The sequence below is a fragment of the Eubalaena glacialis genome, chromosome 6, assembly GCF_028564815.1.
Source record: "Eubalaena glacialis isolate mEubGla1 chromosome 6, mEubGla1.1.hap2.+ XY, whole genome shotgun sequence".
NCBI classification, from domain to species: domain Eukaryota; kingdom Metazoa; phylum Chordata; class Mammalia; order Artiodactyla; family Balaenidae; genus Eubalaena; species Eubalaena glacialis.
Genome location: NC_083721.1, coordinates 126,340,415 through 126,355,468, shown reverse-complemented (window position 1 = coordinate 126,355,468; position 15,054 = coordinate 126,340,415). Strand labels below are relative to the sequence as shown.

At 42.7% G+C, this 15,054-nt stretch overlaps 1 protein-coding gene across 1 annotated transcript in view; it reads right to left on the bottom strand.

Moving 5' to 3' along the window:
• GK5 (glycerol kinase 5) overlaps nucleotides 1-4,118 on the bottom strand; it is a 75,613-nt gene extending 71,495 nt beyond the window's left edge. The window contains exon 1 of the mRNA XM_061193604.1: nucleotides 3,845-4,118. Coding sequence (XP_061049587.1) covers nucleotides 3,845-4,006 — 162 coding nt within the window. The 5' untranslated portion in view covers nucleotides 4,007-4,118. The remainder of the gene's footprint in view (nucleotides 1-3,844) is intronic.
• Between the last annotated feature and the right edge of the window lie 10,936 nt (nucleotides 4,119-15,054).

The following is a 15,054-nucleotide window of genomic DNA, read 5'->3' as shown; positions in this document are numbered from 1 at the left end:
TTTTTTCTCGTCACAGGTGACACGGTAGCACTGGATTGCATTCTCAACGACAGCTGCAACCTTTGCGTACCGTTCTATGTTCGGGTCTTGTGCCTCAAAAACTAACAGTGCCTCCTCAAATACAGAAAATCCCCTTGCCATTTCCTGCATTGTGAATCTCTTCAGTTCTTCAGCAGTAACAGCTACATAACCTCTGCTTTTACGCTTACTTCCAAAATAAAGAAGCAAGAAATAAAGATACTGTACTACTTGGGCTTGTACAGTACTGTAAAGTACACAAAAGCACAACCACTTGTAGAGGATGTACACAAGTGACAATGTACGCCAGACACGCGGACTAACTTATGTGACTGAACATGCGAACGCATGTTCACATCTTTGAAAGTTCGCAATTTGAAGGTTCGTATGTAGGGGACTTACTATACAGGGCTAAGCACAGAAGAGAAAACTGGATACCTCACTAGCTGCTCAGATTATACAATCTCTGTTCAACCCCTGGCAGACTCTAGGATAGAACCCTGAAAATTAGAGGTACCTCAGAAGGCTGGGAGGCCAGATGGGGCTGAACAGAGGATTGATTCAGTCTTTCTAAGGATCCTCAATTCTCCTTGTCCAGCCCCATCCATTGCCCCTCCCTAACCGGGCAGAAGGTATGAGATTTACTCTCTGGAGGGGTTGAACCAGGGAAGTTCTTTACTTGCAAATACCAGATATAGCTGAGAAAAGTAAGACATAGTACTGAAAATATGAACAGATAACTAACCAAAGATCACCATTTAAGGAAAACCTCTAACACATAAGAAAAGGCCAAAATAAAGAGAAAAAAAAGGAACCGTGAGAAAACAGTGACAATGTGGGGAGCATGAGGGTGACATGGGGATGATATGAAAAAAGAATCTATTATTCCCCAGTGAACTCATTAGAAACAAACAGATTTAACAAAATCTATTCCCCTTCTATCAAACAACATTTCTGTTCTTTCCATGCAATACTTTCATGACCACAGACTGTAATGGCTCAACTGCAATAAACACTTCCTCACGCCAGAAAACCCAACGTGGCCATCATCGCGTCAAGCCTACAAACCAGGGTCCGTGGCACTTCAGGGTCCCTTCCCCCCACTCCACCAACCCGGACAGCTCACCATCCCTAAACATGTCACAATAGTTTAGAAGACCAAACCGAAATTAGATCAAGAATATAATCAAAGCTAAGAAGAAAACGTGTTTTGTTGATTAAAAACAAAAGACAACAAGACAACAACCAGTGTTTTTCAAGAATGTCCAGAGGGTACACAGTATTGGAGAGTCCACTGTTTTCTTTGGAGTGGCCTTTCTGTCCTGTTCTTCCAACCAAGATGTTATCATCTTTTACGGTTTCTCACAATGGCATGATGTTTCAATGGGGAACTTTCTTCATTTTGAAAAACTTAAAATATCAAATATTCACATGTGGGATTCCTAACTCTGAATACTACTCTAGTATATAACGCCAATATTTAAGAGTCCATAGAAAGATTTTTTTAAAAATATAACTTATAGAAAAAGGCTAAAAATGTGCCTCTGCTATTAAAAAATGAATGCCATAAGAGATAAAATTAAAGTCTTCTGAGAGGCCTAGTACCAGCCTTCTAATGTAAAGGTTCCTGTTTGGGATTTCAATTTTAATTAAAAGGCCAACAAAGCCTATTTTGTTCTTATCTCTAAAGGGTGATCTGTTCAGTTTTTCTTTCTCTCCTTTTTAAGCTATTTATTTAGCAATATCAATCAAATCCTATACTAAGACGTTTGGGTTTCTAGTATATATTCTTTCCAACATAATTTAGCAGAGGTGTGATTTTCACTTGAGTAAATAAACACAAGTTCTCTGTGTAATCCATAGAGTTCCATGAAGCAAACTGATTTCCTAATACTTTGATTAAATGCAATTCAGTTATTTATTCTGCACTCATGAAGTAATAAGCCTGGTGCTAAGAAGCAATGTAGACCAACAAGGCCAATTTTCCCAAAGAACTCAAGCCATCTGAAGTAAAGGAACAGTTGTTGTTTGGTTTTTTTTCTGATTTGTAATTCATTGTGAACCAACAATTTTTAGGACACAATTAAAATAACTTCCTAGGGAAAAAGGACATACAAAGTAAAATCCCAAATGTTTTATTATTGAGGTCAACAGACATAAAATGACTCTGCCAACTTGTTGCTACACAAGTTTCTAAATCTTAGTTTCTCCCTCTCAACCCCAGCAGCTGGGAGCCACACTTTCAGAAGCACTGCTGTCAACTCCTATCACAGGTTGACAGGCACTGCTTTCAACTCCTTAATTTAAGACATAGCGCTTCATCCTTTGAGGGCAAGGAATTTTTGTATTTTTATTTACTCACATACCTTTCCAGACACCTTTGCCACAGTTTTGAGTCTGAGCAAACCATTCTGCTGCTCACAGCAATCTTGATTCATCTTTGAGATTCTTACCTCATTTCTAAAAAAATAATGATTCCCCCCAAATTATATAGCAACTGTGAAACTTGATCTTCTAACAATTTCTGCATCCCTTCGGTTTCAAACACTTCAACTTCTTTGAAAAAAAAAATCACTGCTTAAAACAAAAGTACTTTGTGTCTAGAATTGTAAGGGAGACTGTGTGTAAAGTATCATCGTGTTCTGATAAAGACTCATAAAAAGATAAGGAGGACATAGTCGCTGAAGGACAGAATCCGCCTTTCAGCAGTCCTTTCAGGTGGGTTTAGGGGAGGGGTGTGTGGCTAGGTGGGCAGTGTTCCTGCAGAGGTGAACAGAGAAGGAACCAGGGAGCTGCTCTAGTCCCAGCTCCCTGTCCTGGTCCTGAAACCAGAATGAGGAAGTCCTGAAAACAAACGCTCAAAGCAGTCTTTTGGCTGGACCTGCTCCTGGGCAACCCCTGCGGCTGAGAAACACTTCTAAGGGGATGGGGAAAAGGGTGGGAACCAAGCAAATGAGGGAGTCCAGGGCTGCTGGGAATGGGTTAGGTAACTAATAGCTCCTGTTCCCCCAACACCGCTAACATAAAAAGATGTTTGTATTGGAAAGAAGAGTAAATAAAAAACATCACATGGAATCAACATTATTTTTGGCATGCTGTCAACTGTGTAGAAATCAACACTTCATTAAAACGAGGACAGAAGAATACCAATCTGTTAGTTGCTTTACTAATAACAACGAATGACTTGATAGGTTTCTCAAACCAGAAAAAAGATATTTTCATGAATTGTCAGAGATGGAAATGAGAAAAGTAATGACAACACAGCCTTCAAAACTTGCCCAATACTTCTCATATCTCTGGAAATCAGTTGCTCAGCACTTTGAGAAGCAGTTAATGATGATAACTGAATTACGAACATAAACTTAAATTCCATCAAGATTTGAAAATCCTAAATGTAAATAAAGACAGGGTTGGACACCTATCAAGGAAGTGCAGGAAAAACCAAGCAAGTCACAAAGCACCCTCTGACTGGATACACGCAGCCTGCCCTGCCCTGCCCCGGGAGTCACCGCAGTCCCACCCAGGTGAGGCCAGAGAGGCGAATCCTCAGGTGAGCGGAAGCGAGTGAGCGGTCCCAGGTCACAAACCGAGCCCCTGCTGTCTTCAGCCGGGACATAAAGGGCGCGCAAGTTTCAGCCCTGCCCGGGGAGGGAATGCGGGGACCTGGCCGGTCCCGGCGCGCCGCTCAGGTCGGAGGGCCCGCGTTGCTGCAGGTGGCTGCGTCCAAGCCGGATGAGGAGGTCCCGCCCTCTCGCCCCCCCGCGACCCGATCCCGGGTGCCCCGCGCGACCCAGACCCGCTGCCCCGACGCCAGCTCCTCGGTCACCTTCTGAGCGCTGGAGCCGCGGATCCGCGCCGCGCGATCATAGACGTGGCAGCGAATCACCGAGCTGCCCACGTCCAGCCCCAGCACGAAGCCTGCGAGCCGCGGGTCCGGCGCGCTCTGCTCGGGGCGCGTCTGCTCCGGGACTGTGGGCGGCCCTGACATCCCGACCCCCACGGCTCTCCGCACCTGCCTCCAGCCGAGCGGGCGCACTCTAAACGCCCGTACCTCAGAGGCTGAGCGCTCCCCGCCGGGCCACCGCCCCCGGCCCGCACCCTCCGCGAGATCCGGGAGCGGCCCCGCCCCCGCCGCGGGCCCCGCCCCGACGCCGTGACGTCACGGCTGCGCAGGAACCCTTTGCAGGAGTGAGTGCGGTCCCGGCGGCAGCGTGGGGCGCGTGGAGGCGAGCAGGACGGTGGCGGGTCCCTGGAGTCCCGGGTCACCCGTGCCGCCCGGTTCTCCAAACACCGGCAGCTCTCAGCGTTGCCCTGGCTCGTAATTTTCATGATTTCGCTCCTAACTCCACGCACCCTGCGGCAATGCCTGCATTTCTTTCAACGCAATTACATATTATGAATCTCTATTAAGAAAAATAAAGTGACCTGAAAAGAAATTCAAACTTCCGCCGAAGGTATTCATTAATAAACTGAGGGTTTTCCCCCAAGACCTCTCCTCAGAAAACCTGGTCAGGTTTGCACATATAATACACATCAAAAAATACTTGCTAAATGAAATAAACACTCAAATGAGTTGGACATTCCCCAGCCCTCTGGTGGGGAAGAAGGGATAAAGCCAGGGGTGGCTGTTTTTACCATCAAGCTCCACCCCAACGACTGCCTTTTCAGGAACCTGAAAGTCCCTCAAGGGCCCTTTACCTTTCACTCCTGCCCAAAGAGCGTGGGCTCTTCCACGCAGGGGACAGGAAGGAGGCCTGCGGAAATTTCGAGTTTCCTGCAGCTCTGGTCACCAGCCTCGAGCCCAGGGGCATTCCCATGGGGTGGTCCTTATATGCGGGGAGTGCGGAGGCGTTAATGCCTGCTTCAGCCACCTTTCCACCATCACCACACCAGCGCTCCAAAAAAAATCGGTGTCTGAAAATATTCAATGTCTTCTTTCTGTAAAATTATGAAAATAATACGGATATGTGCTCTTTGTGAAAAAGTTTCACAGTGCAGAGTGGTATATCAATTAAAAAGTAAGGGATATTCATTTTAAGTCAAATCGTTCTTTTGAACAAATTGTCATGTTAACCCACTGGCTTTCAGCCCATTTGACCAATGGCCTTTGACCAATGGTTCTTTGGCCATATTACTTGAAACTCGGAACAAGCACCTGGAAGAGTATGGTTTTTGTTTTTGTGTTTAATCTTTGTCTTCGTACCCTGATCCTCTCTAATAGTACTCATTTGTTCCAAATGGCCCCAGGACTGCCTTCACCAGTGGTGACCATTTTGGTGAGTCATATATACTATGTTAATCCCCAGTATTGTAATTTTGAAATAAATGACTAATGGGTCATGTAGTCTGGCCAGAGTTCTCCAGAGAAAGAGAACCAATAGGATAGAGATTGAGATTTATTTTAAGGAATTGGCTCACATGCTCATGAGGGCTGGCAAGTCCCAGAAATCTCTAGGGCAGGCTGGAAGTTTAGAAATTCAGAAAAGAGTTGATGTTACAGTCTGAGTCTACATTCTGCTGGGCAGTAGGCTGGAAACGCAGACAGGGTTCCTATGTTGCGATCTTAAGGAGAATTATTCTTTGGGAAACCTCGATCTTTGCTCTTAAGGCCTTCAACTGATTGGATGCGGCCCACCAACATTGTGAAGGGTCATTTGCTTTACTCAAGGTCTACTGATTTAAATGTTAATCACATCTAAAAAATATCTCACAGCAGCATCTAGATTGGTGCTTGCCCAAACAACTGGGCACCTTCACAGTGTGCCCACTAGCTTAGTCAAGTTGACACATAAAATTAACCATCACAGGTCCCCTTTCACAAGAGAGAAAGCTGTTTTGTATTCCTGATATGAACATTTAGCATATTTCTTAAAGTGATAATTCTTGGGCTTCTTGGACACCTACAGTAACTTCTTTTGTGATTCTTTTTATACATCCGCATCAAGTGATCTTGAGTATTATCAAAGAATCATAGACTGTGAAAACAGGGAGCTTAGCAACCACTTAGTCTAGTGTTTCTTAATCTGTTTCTGATCTTGAACAACTCTGAGATCCTGATGATGCTATCTTCCCAAGAACATGCTTATATACACAATACTTGGCATGAGGTTTCAGGTGGGTGTGGGATAAACTAAACATGAAGATCCCAGATTAAAAATCCAGAGTGAATTCCCTAACCTGGACAGACTGTTGCCTAGGAGAGGCCTGGGGGAACAAAGGGATACTGTGTTTCCTCCTCCTTCATTGTTCTCTGCTAGCACCTCTCACCCTGCTCCGCCCTCAGGGAAAGGAGCAAGTGGCTACGGGGCACAGAGCTCAGAAACTCTGAAAGTCCCTTTGCTAGTGGGTCGGTTCATTGTTCTTGATTCAGAGTCCACTGCTGCTCTGAGCTCCATCACCTGATGGCCTTGGTCTGCCTCTGGCTCGGCTGCTGCTTCCCCTCAGATTCTGGGCTTGGCCCAGAGGTGGCCGCTGAGGCTTTCTCCCAGGCTCATTCCCCACCACTGCCGCTCCTTACACTTACTCCTCTGGCGGCAGGCCCAGAATTACAACTTGCACCAGCCTCCCAGGCTCTTGAGAAACGTGGATGCGGTTACTCAGGGCTGGATCAGAAAGCGTGTGAGGCCAGCATTCCCTGGGACTCCCTGAAGGGAAATGGATGGTGCTTCAACGCCGAGTCCAGGGACCTCCCTCGATGCCCTCCTCCCTCCAAGGAAACAAATCACTGTCCTTCCCTCCTAGGGTGACCAACTGTCCCTATTTGCCAGGGACTGAGGAATTTCTTGAAACACAGGACTTTCGATGCTAAAACCAGAACGGTCCTCCTCACCACTCAGAGACTCTTGGGGTCCACAGGTGACTTCCTTTGGGATGCCGGCTACTTCATGTTTAGGTGTCAGCCACTGCTTTTAGACAGTGAGCTCCCTGAGGACAGAAACAGGGCCTGAGTCTTTTTTTCCTCCAAGAGGCACAAAGTAACTGCTGAATGACTAAATGAACAAACAAGTTAATGTTTGCAAGTCCTTATCAGACCTTACCTTCTGCCTGACGTGGCCACAGGACACAGAGGGCAGTGAGCCCTTCCTAACGTCTGCATTCATCTGGGCTTGTTGTCATCTGACCACCGATGCAGCCCTTCTGATGTGGAAGGGAGGTCAGGCTGCCTGCCCTGAGCCTGGCACCTGGAACACCAGGACTGAGCCCCAGATCCCCACGTGAGCATCAAACCACGTCCTTTCTCTTCACCCTTATTTCAGGAGCTCCGCCGAACTTGGGTTGGACTCCCACCTCGGCTTCCTGCTCTGTACCTCCACTCCTGACTGCGTCTGCAGCCCTGGCCTCAACACAGGGGTAGACTTACCGTAGTATGTCTTCATGTCCCCCACTTTGCATGGGCCCCTACCAAGGCCCTGAGCAGAGCCCTAGCAAACTGTTCAGCGTCCTGTGCTTTATGGCATTTGCAAAAGTGGATTCTTTTTGTATTATTTTTCCTAAAGTGGGCCCTCCAAATTGTACAAGCTTCGATTCCCACAGAACCATAATCCTCCCACCAGGAGGGAAAGCGGGCAGGGGAGGGATAAATTGGGAGATTGGGATTGACATACACACACTACTATATATATAAAATAGATAACCAATAAGGACCTACTGTATAGCACAGGGAACTCTACTCAGTACTCTATAATGACCTATATGGGAAAAGAATCTAAAAAAAAGGGTGGATATATGTATATGCATGAATGATTCACAATACTGTACACCTGAAACTAGCACAACATTGTAAATCGACTCTACTCCAATAAAAATTCAAAAAAAACCAAAAACCACAGTCCTCCCCACTTTTGTATAGTCCTCAAAGCCAGGACTTCCTCTTCTGGATCCCAGTGTGGTGGTCTGGAATGCTATCGGCATGCCTCTGAGTTACGTAGTCCCCAGGTCACCATCCGGAACCCCCTGAATACTGTCATCAGCTGATGAAGTCTGTCCTCCCTACACAGCTCTGAGTAATCATGGTTAGAAGCCCTGGCCTCCTCCATCCGGGCCAACTTAAGATCCAGACCCTGCCCATTTCTCACCATTGTTCCGCTGAGGTCCTTTCCAGAGCCACACCTGCCACACCTGCCACACCTGCCCAGGTATTTGCCCATCTCCATGCCCTTCTGAGGCATCCAGTGTCAGAGACATGAGCTGGCTCGTTGCTCCGTGTCTTAACTTCTCCCCTCCTGAAGTGGGTTAAGTGACAGGAAATCTTTTCCTTCACTCACCTGTCTGTATACATTGTGGGAGGGGAAGAAGCCTTATGGGGCCAGGTTTCTCATGTTTGTGAACACCCAGAGGCTGGAAAGTTCTAAAGAGAGGCCACGGCTTAAAAGGAGCATTCTACCTCCCCTCCTCATCCCAATCATCCTGTTTCACTTGTGGTCAGAAGCCTTTCTTCAACTAGGGACATTATAAAGTCTCAAATGAATGAGTTCTGTGAGTTAAGATTTGAACCACATTAGAGAATGGCTAGAAACACTTTTGAATTCATGGAAACAGATAAAATTTTGTTTTTTGAGGAAAAATTTTGAATTTTTGTAGAAGGCAATTTTAAATCCAAAATAAAGAATGGTACTGTGGAAGAAAATGTAGAAAAGTAGCTGTTACTAGATTTGAGGTAAGTTTTCAAAAATAAAGATTTCTGTCTCGGCCTTTTGGCTAAGAATAAGCCAGAATAAGGAAGGAAATATCTCCCTACATATTGCTTAGCCTCTGTTGGCATTATTTTTTCCCCAGATCCCACAGGATTCTTTTCTTGAAGTCACATTTATAGAGATGCACAGTTTTATGACTTTTAACAAACATATGCAGCCCTGAAACCATCACCACCACCATTAATATAGAAAATATCTCCATCACTCTAAAAAGTCCCTTTTGCACACAGTACTCTGAATCCTTTACTATGAGCATAAGGTGATGTCATCTGCATACGTAACTCAGAACTCTTGAATTTAGCAGATTGATCTCAGTCATTTTAGATGCAACCCATCCCAAAAAGAAGTTGCCAGTTCCAGACTGACTGTAAATGAGCTTGGTCCTTGTGACATGTGGGCCAGATTGTGGACTTGGGGTTTTCACCAAATGACATGCTTACATGAAGCTAAGTGTAATAGCTTGACAATTCCTGGTTCCTTTATATGTTTTGAGTAAATCCACACTACTTGAAGTGATTCTAAGCAATGAGAACATTCAGTTGGCAAGCTTACATTTTATCCTGTCAAGGAAGGAAAAGCCCTGTTTTGAAATACAGTTACTACAGGTTGTATTTCACAAATTGTAGCTCTAGATAGTGTGCCTTCATAATCTCTATTATGCTTTGTTAATAAGATGGATCCTTTAACTATAAAGGAGATGAAACTCAGAATAAAATCTAATTAATTCAGACCACAAAGGAAAGAAACTAGAAATAAAGAGCCATAAAAAACCAGTAGATTTTAAGTTAACTGAAAAAGAATTACAGTTGACTCTCATTATTTGCAGTAGTTATTGTTCTATAACGTTATGGCCAACACAATTGGCAAATAGCGAATCATTTCTGCTGGAGGAAATATAGGGTTAGGCTCCTGCAGCCTCTGGTCACATTTCCAACGACTGATCAATACATAACCTTGTTCAATATGTGTTTCTATTTAAAGACATGTTACTTAATGTATATTGTTGATTCATCAACACTGAACTTACAGCTGACAGCGCTATAATTTCTACCTGAGTGAAGCTTATCTAACACATGTATTCTCCCTGCAGGGCACATCGTGGCCTTCCTGGGCTTAGAAACACTTCAGAGCATTTCGCCCGAGCCATTTTAAACGCAAAATCACCAACAAAAAGCACAAGCATGTGAAAAATGTGGCACTAAATAGACAGTAGAAAGGACATCTGTTTACAGTATGAAGGCTGAAAGAAGAAGGCAGAATGTCATCTTATCTGAGCTCAGCTGAGAAGGTGCACATCTCTCTCTGTGTCTCTCTAAGTCTCCGTATTTAGATTTAGCACCATGTATATCAATTTATTTTCCCAGCATTGCGTTTCATATCTCATTCAATTTCCATCTTTCTAAGCCAGTTTCCTTTCTCTCAGATGATACAAGTAAGTAGTTCTTTCAGTGAGGATCCTTGGGGAGTAAGCTTCCTCAGTTTTTGAATATCTACACATATATCTTCACTTTTAAAAGATAGTTTGACATGGTAGAGAATACTAGTTTACAGCTTTTCTTTTTGCACTTTGAAAATATTGTTCCATTGGCGTCTAGCTGTAATTACTAATGAGAAGTCTGCTGCCAGTCTAATTCTCATTCTTTTGTGGGTACTCTTGTCTTTTCTCTCACGTGCCTTTAAGATTTTCTATTCAGATTCAGTCTTCTGGTCTTCACAGGTGTGGTCTTCTTTTTAGTTTATCCTTCAGAATGAAGACCTGGGTCTTCAGTTCTGGAAAATGTACTGCTTTGTACACGTTGCCTCCTCCTAGTCTCCCTAGTTTCTCCTATTAGATATTTGATTTAAAAAATTATTTTGACACAGTTTCAGACTTACAGAAAAGTTACAAGATAGCACAAAGAATTGCTATATACCCTTTACCCAGATTTCCCAAACACTAACATTTTACCACATTAAGTTTATCTTTTTCTATTTATCTATTTTTTTTAATAAACTTATTTATTTATTTATTTTTGGCTGTGTTGGGTCTTCGTTTCTATGCGAGGGCTTTCTCTAGTTGTGGCAAGCGGGGGCCACTCTTCATCGCGTTGTGTGGGCCTCTCACTATCGTGGCCTCTCTTATTGTGGAGCACAGGCTCCAGACGTGCAGGCTCAGTAGTTGTGGCTCACGGGCCCAGTTGCTCCGCGGCATGGCATGTGGGATCTTCCCAGACCAGGGCTCGAACCCGTGTTCCCTGCATTGGCAGGCAGATTCTCAACCACTGTGCCACCAGGGAAGCCCTCTATTTATCTATTTACCTGTATGTTTTTCTGAACCATTTGAAAGTAAGTTGCTGGCATGATGCCCATTTGCTCTAAAATACTTGAGTCAGAACTTCCTAAAAACAAGTATATTCTCTTGTATAATCATCATACACAATCCTGTTAGCTAATCTAGAGTTCTTATTCAGATTTCACTGATTGTCACAACAGTGTCTCTTACAGAAAAAGAAAATCCCAGATTGCATTCAGTGTCATGTTTCTTAGTCTCCTTTCACTTGGCACCATTGCTCAGTCTTTGTCTTTAGTGACAATGACATTTTTGAAAAGTACAGGCTACTCATTTTGTAGAATGTCCTTCATTTTAAGTTTGACTGGTGTTTCTTCTTGATTAGATTCAGGTGGGTATGCACTTTGGGCCAGAACAGCACAAAAGCAACGTGCTCTTCTTAGCAGGACTGGGCCTTGGATAAGGCAAAGGAGGTACCCAGTGCACAAAATTTAAGGAGATATTCATTCTCAGCCAGTACAGGGTAAGCTACAAATGCCTTGCTTGCCTCAACCGAGTACCAGCCCTGCTTCTCAGTACATCATCTTAGGAGGTATGTGGTATCTATTAGTTCAGTATGATGTCTGTTGGTCACTTGATTAAGGTGGTGTCAGCCAGATTTCTTCATTGTGCAGATACTATAATTCATTTTGTAATTAATAAATGTCTTATAGGGAGATACTTTGAGACTATGCAAATATCCTATCACTCTTCAAAATTTCACCCAATAATTTTAGCATCTATTGATGATTCTTGCCTTAATCAGTTATTAAGATGGTTGCCAAATTGTGATTTTTTTTTCATTCCATCATTCTTTCTACATTTATTGATTTATTGATTGACATTTTTATAACACAACAATTTGGGTTCATCAAACAACCTAAATATGTCACTATGACCTTTCTCTCCCAGATTTAGTACCAATATGTTAAATGAAACAAGTGTGCACCCTGATTCCTGAGATCAAAAGAGGAGTCCATTTTTTCTTGCCCTGTTTCTCATCTCTAAGGCAGTTCTCCAGATAAATTTTCCTTTAGGCCAAGGAACCTCTTATTTTCTTAAAAGAGATTTTGGTATAAAGCTTAGTTGCACTCATTTTTCTAGACTAAATAAATTTTATCCTTGTTTACATGTTTTCTGTCCACTTATTTAGCACTTGAAAGAAGTCTATTGGACTGCTTTGGCCTGTTTTTCTACTTTGAGAAATTGTGGTTTCTAACTGGGTTGAATTCAATTAGTATTTACTAGTTAGTTTTCATATGTTCCCTGACTCTTGGGTGTTTGCAATTTGGTATGTATGTGAAAAGTTAAATCCCTCAGTTGGTCATGCTGGGTATGATTTTCCTGGTTATGATACAGTTTGTCTGATGCAGGCAAAAAAACTACCTAGAATTATAGTGGCCAAGGCCTGTTTTTTGATTAATTTTAATAGTATTAAAATTTAGCTTTCTTACTATAGCTTGATGAACTTTTGCCCACATATAAAATATTATTTTGGAGGATTAATTAGGTTTAATTGAGGAGACTCATCATTTCTCCTTTGTATTTAACATCTCCGGTTACGTTCAAGAATAGTGTTTTTCACCAGTCAGAATGGCCATCATCAAAAAATCTACAAACAATAAATGCTGGAGAGGGTGTGGAGAAAACGGAACCCTCTTGCACTGTTGGTGAGAATGTAAACTGATACAGCCACTATGGAGAACAATATGGGGGTTCCTTAAAAAACTAAAAATAGAACTACCATACCACCCAGCAATCCCACTACTGGGCATATACCCTGAGAAAACCGTAATTCAAAAAGAGTCATGTACCACAATGTTCACTGCAGCTGTATTTACAATAGCCAGGACATGGAAGCAACCTAGGTGTCCATCGACAGGTGAATGGATAAAGAAGATGTGGCACATGTATACAACGGAATATTACTCAGCCATAAAAAGAAACAAAATTGAGTTATTTGTAGTGGTGTGGATGGACCTAGAGTCTGTCATACAGAGTGAAATAAGTCAGAAAGAGAAAAACAAATACCGTATGCTAACACATATATATGGAATCTAAAAAAAAAAAAAAAAATGTTTCTGAAGAACCTAGGGGCAGGACAGGAATAAAGACGCAGATATAGAGAATGGACTTGAGGACACGGGGAGGGGGAAGGGTAAGCTGGGACGAAGTGAGAGAGTGGCATGGACATATATACACTACCAAACGTAAAATAGATAGCTAGTGGGAAGCAGCCGCATAGCACAGGGAGATCAGCTCGGTGCTTTGTGACCACCTAGAGGGGTGGGATAGGGAGGGTGGGAGGGAGGCTCAAGGGGGAGGGGATATGGGGATATATGTAGATGTATAGCTGATTCACTTTGTTATAAAGCAGAAATTAACACACCATTGTAAAGCAATTATACTCCAATAAAGTCGTTAAAAAAAAAAAAAAGAATAGTGTTTTTGCCACCTGTTCTGATAATAGGATAATAAGGTTTGAATCTCAGTTTAATTCAATGCCTTCTAATCAGGATATTCAGTTCTTTTCTGAAAACTAGAATAATGTCATCTGAAAAGTTGATCCTTTTATGTAAACAGTGCACATATTTTGTTTAACCGTGTTTTTAAAAATATTGCATGTTGGAATAAGCAAACCTTTATCTTTTATTAAGTTAAAACTACAAACACAAGCATACCTCTTTTTATTGTTTACACTTTGCAGATATTGCATTTTTTACAGATTGAAGGTTTGTGGCAACCCCATATTGAGCACGCATATCAGCACCGTTTTTCCAACAGCATTATTATTATTATTATTTTTAATAAATTTATTTATTTAATTTTATTTTTGGCTGCGTTGGGTCTTCGTTGCTGCGCGCGGGCTTCCTTTAGTTGCGGCGCGCGGGCTTCTCACTGCGGTGGCTTCTCTTGCTGCGGAGCATGGGCTCTAGGCGCGCGGGCTCAGTAGTTGTGGCTCACGGGCTCTAGAGAGCAGACTTAGTAGTTGTGGCGCACGGGCTTAGTTGCTCCGCGGCACGTGGGATCTTCATGGGCCAGGGATCAAACCCATATCCCCTGCATTGGCAGGTGGATTCTTAACCACTACGCCACCAGGGAAGCCCGCAACAGCATTATTTTTAAATTAAGGTATGTACATTGCTTTTTTAGACATAATGCAATACTTAAGAGACTATGGTATAGTGTAAACATAACTTGTGTATGCACGGGAAAACCATAACATTTATGTGATGCACTTTGTTGTGATATTTGCTTTACTGCGGTGGTTTGGATCCAAACCCGCAATATCTCTGAGGTATGCCTGTATTGAAAATAAGAGGAAATTATTTAGAAAAAAGAAAGTTGCTTTGTGGAGTTAAGATAGATTTCATGCAAAAAGACAAACAACCCAATTTAGGAATGGGCAAAGGACTTGAATAGACATCTCTCAAAAGAAGATATACAGATGGCCAGCAAGCACAGAAAATGGTGCTCACTGTCGTCCGTCATTAGGGAGATGCAAATCAAAACCACAGTGAGATACCACTTCATACCCACTAGAATGGTCATAATAAAAAGATGGAAAATAATAAGTGTTGGTGAGCATGTAGGGAAGTTGGAATCTTTGTCCATTTCCGGCAGAAATGTAAAATCATGCAGCTACTCAGAGAATGGTTTGGAGATTCCTCAGTATGTTACATACCACCCAGCAATTCCACTCTAAAGAATATACTGGGAATATACTCTAAAGAATTGAAAATAGGTGTTCAAATAAAAACTTGTACATGAATGTTTATAGCAGCACTATTCCTAATAGCCAAAAGGTGGAAACCATCCAAATGTCCATTACATGGATGAAGGAATAAACAAAATGTGGTATATCCAGACAATGGAATAGTATTCAGCCATAGCAAAGAATGAAGTAGTGACACGTGCTACAACATGGATGAGCCTTGAAAACACTGTAGTCAGTGAAAGAAACCTGACACAAAAGGTTGCTGTACTATAATATTTCACAAGTGCTCTCTTGACTCAATTTGAAGTCATGGTGAA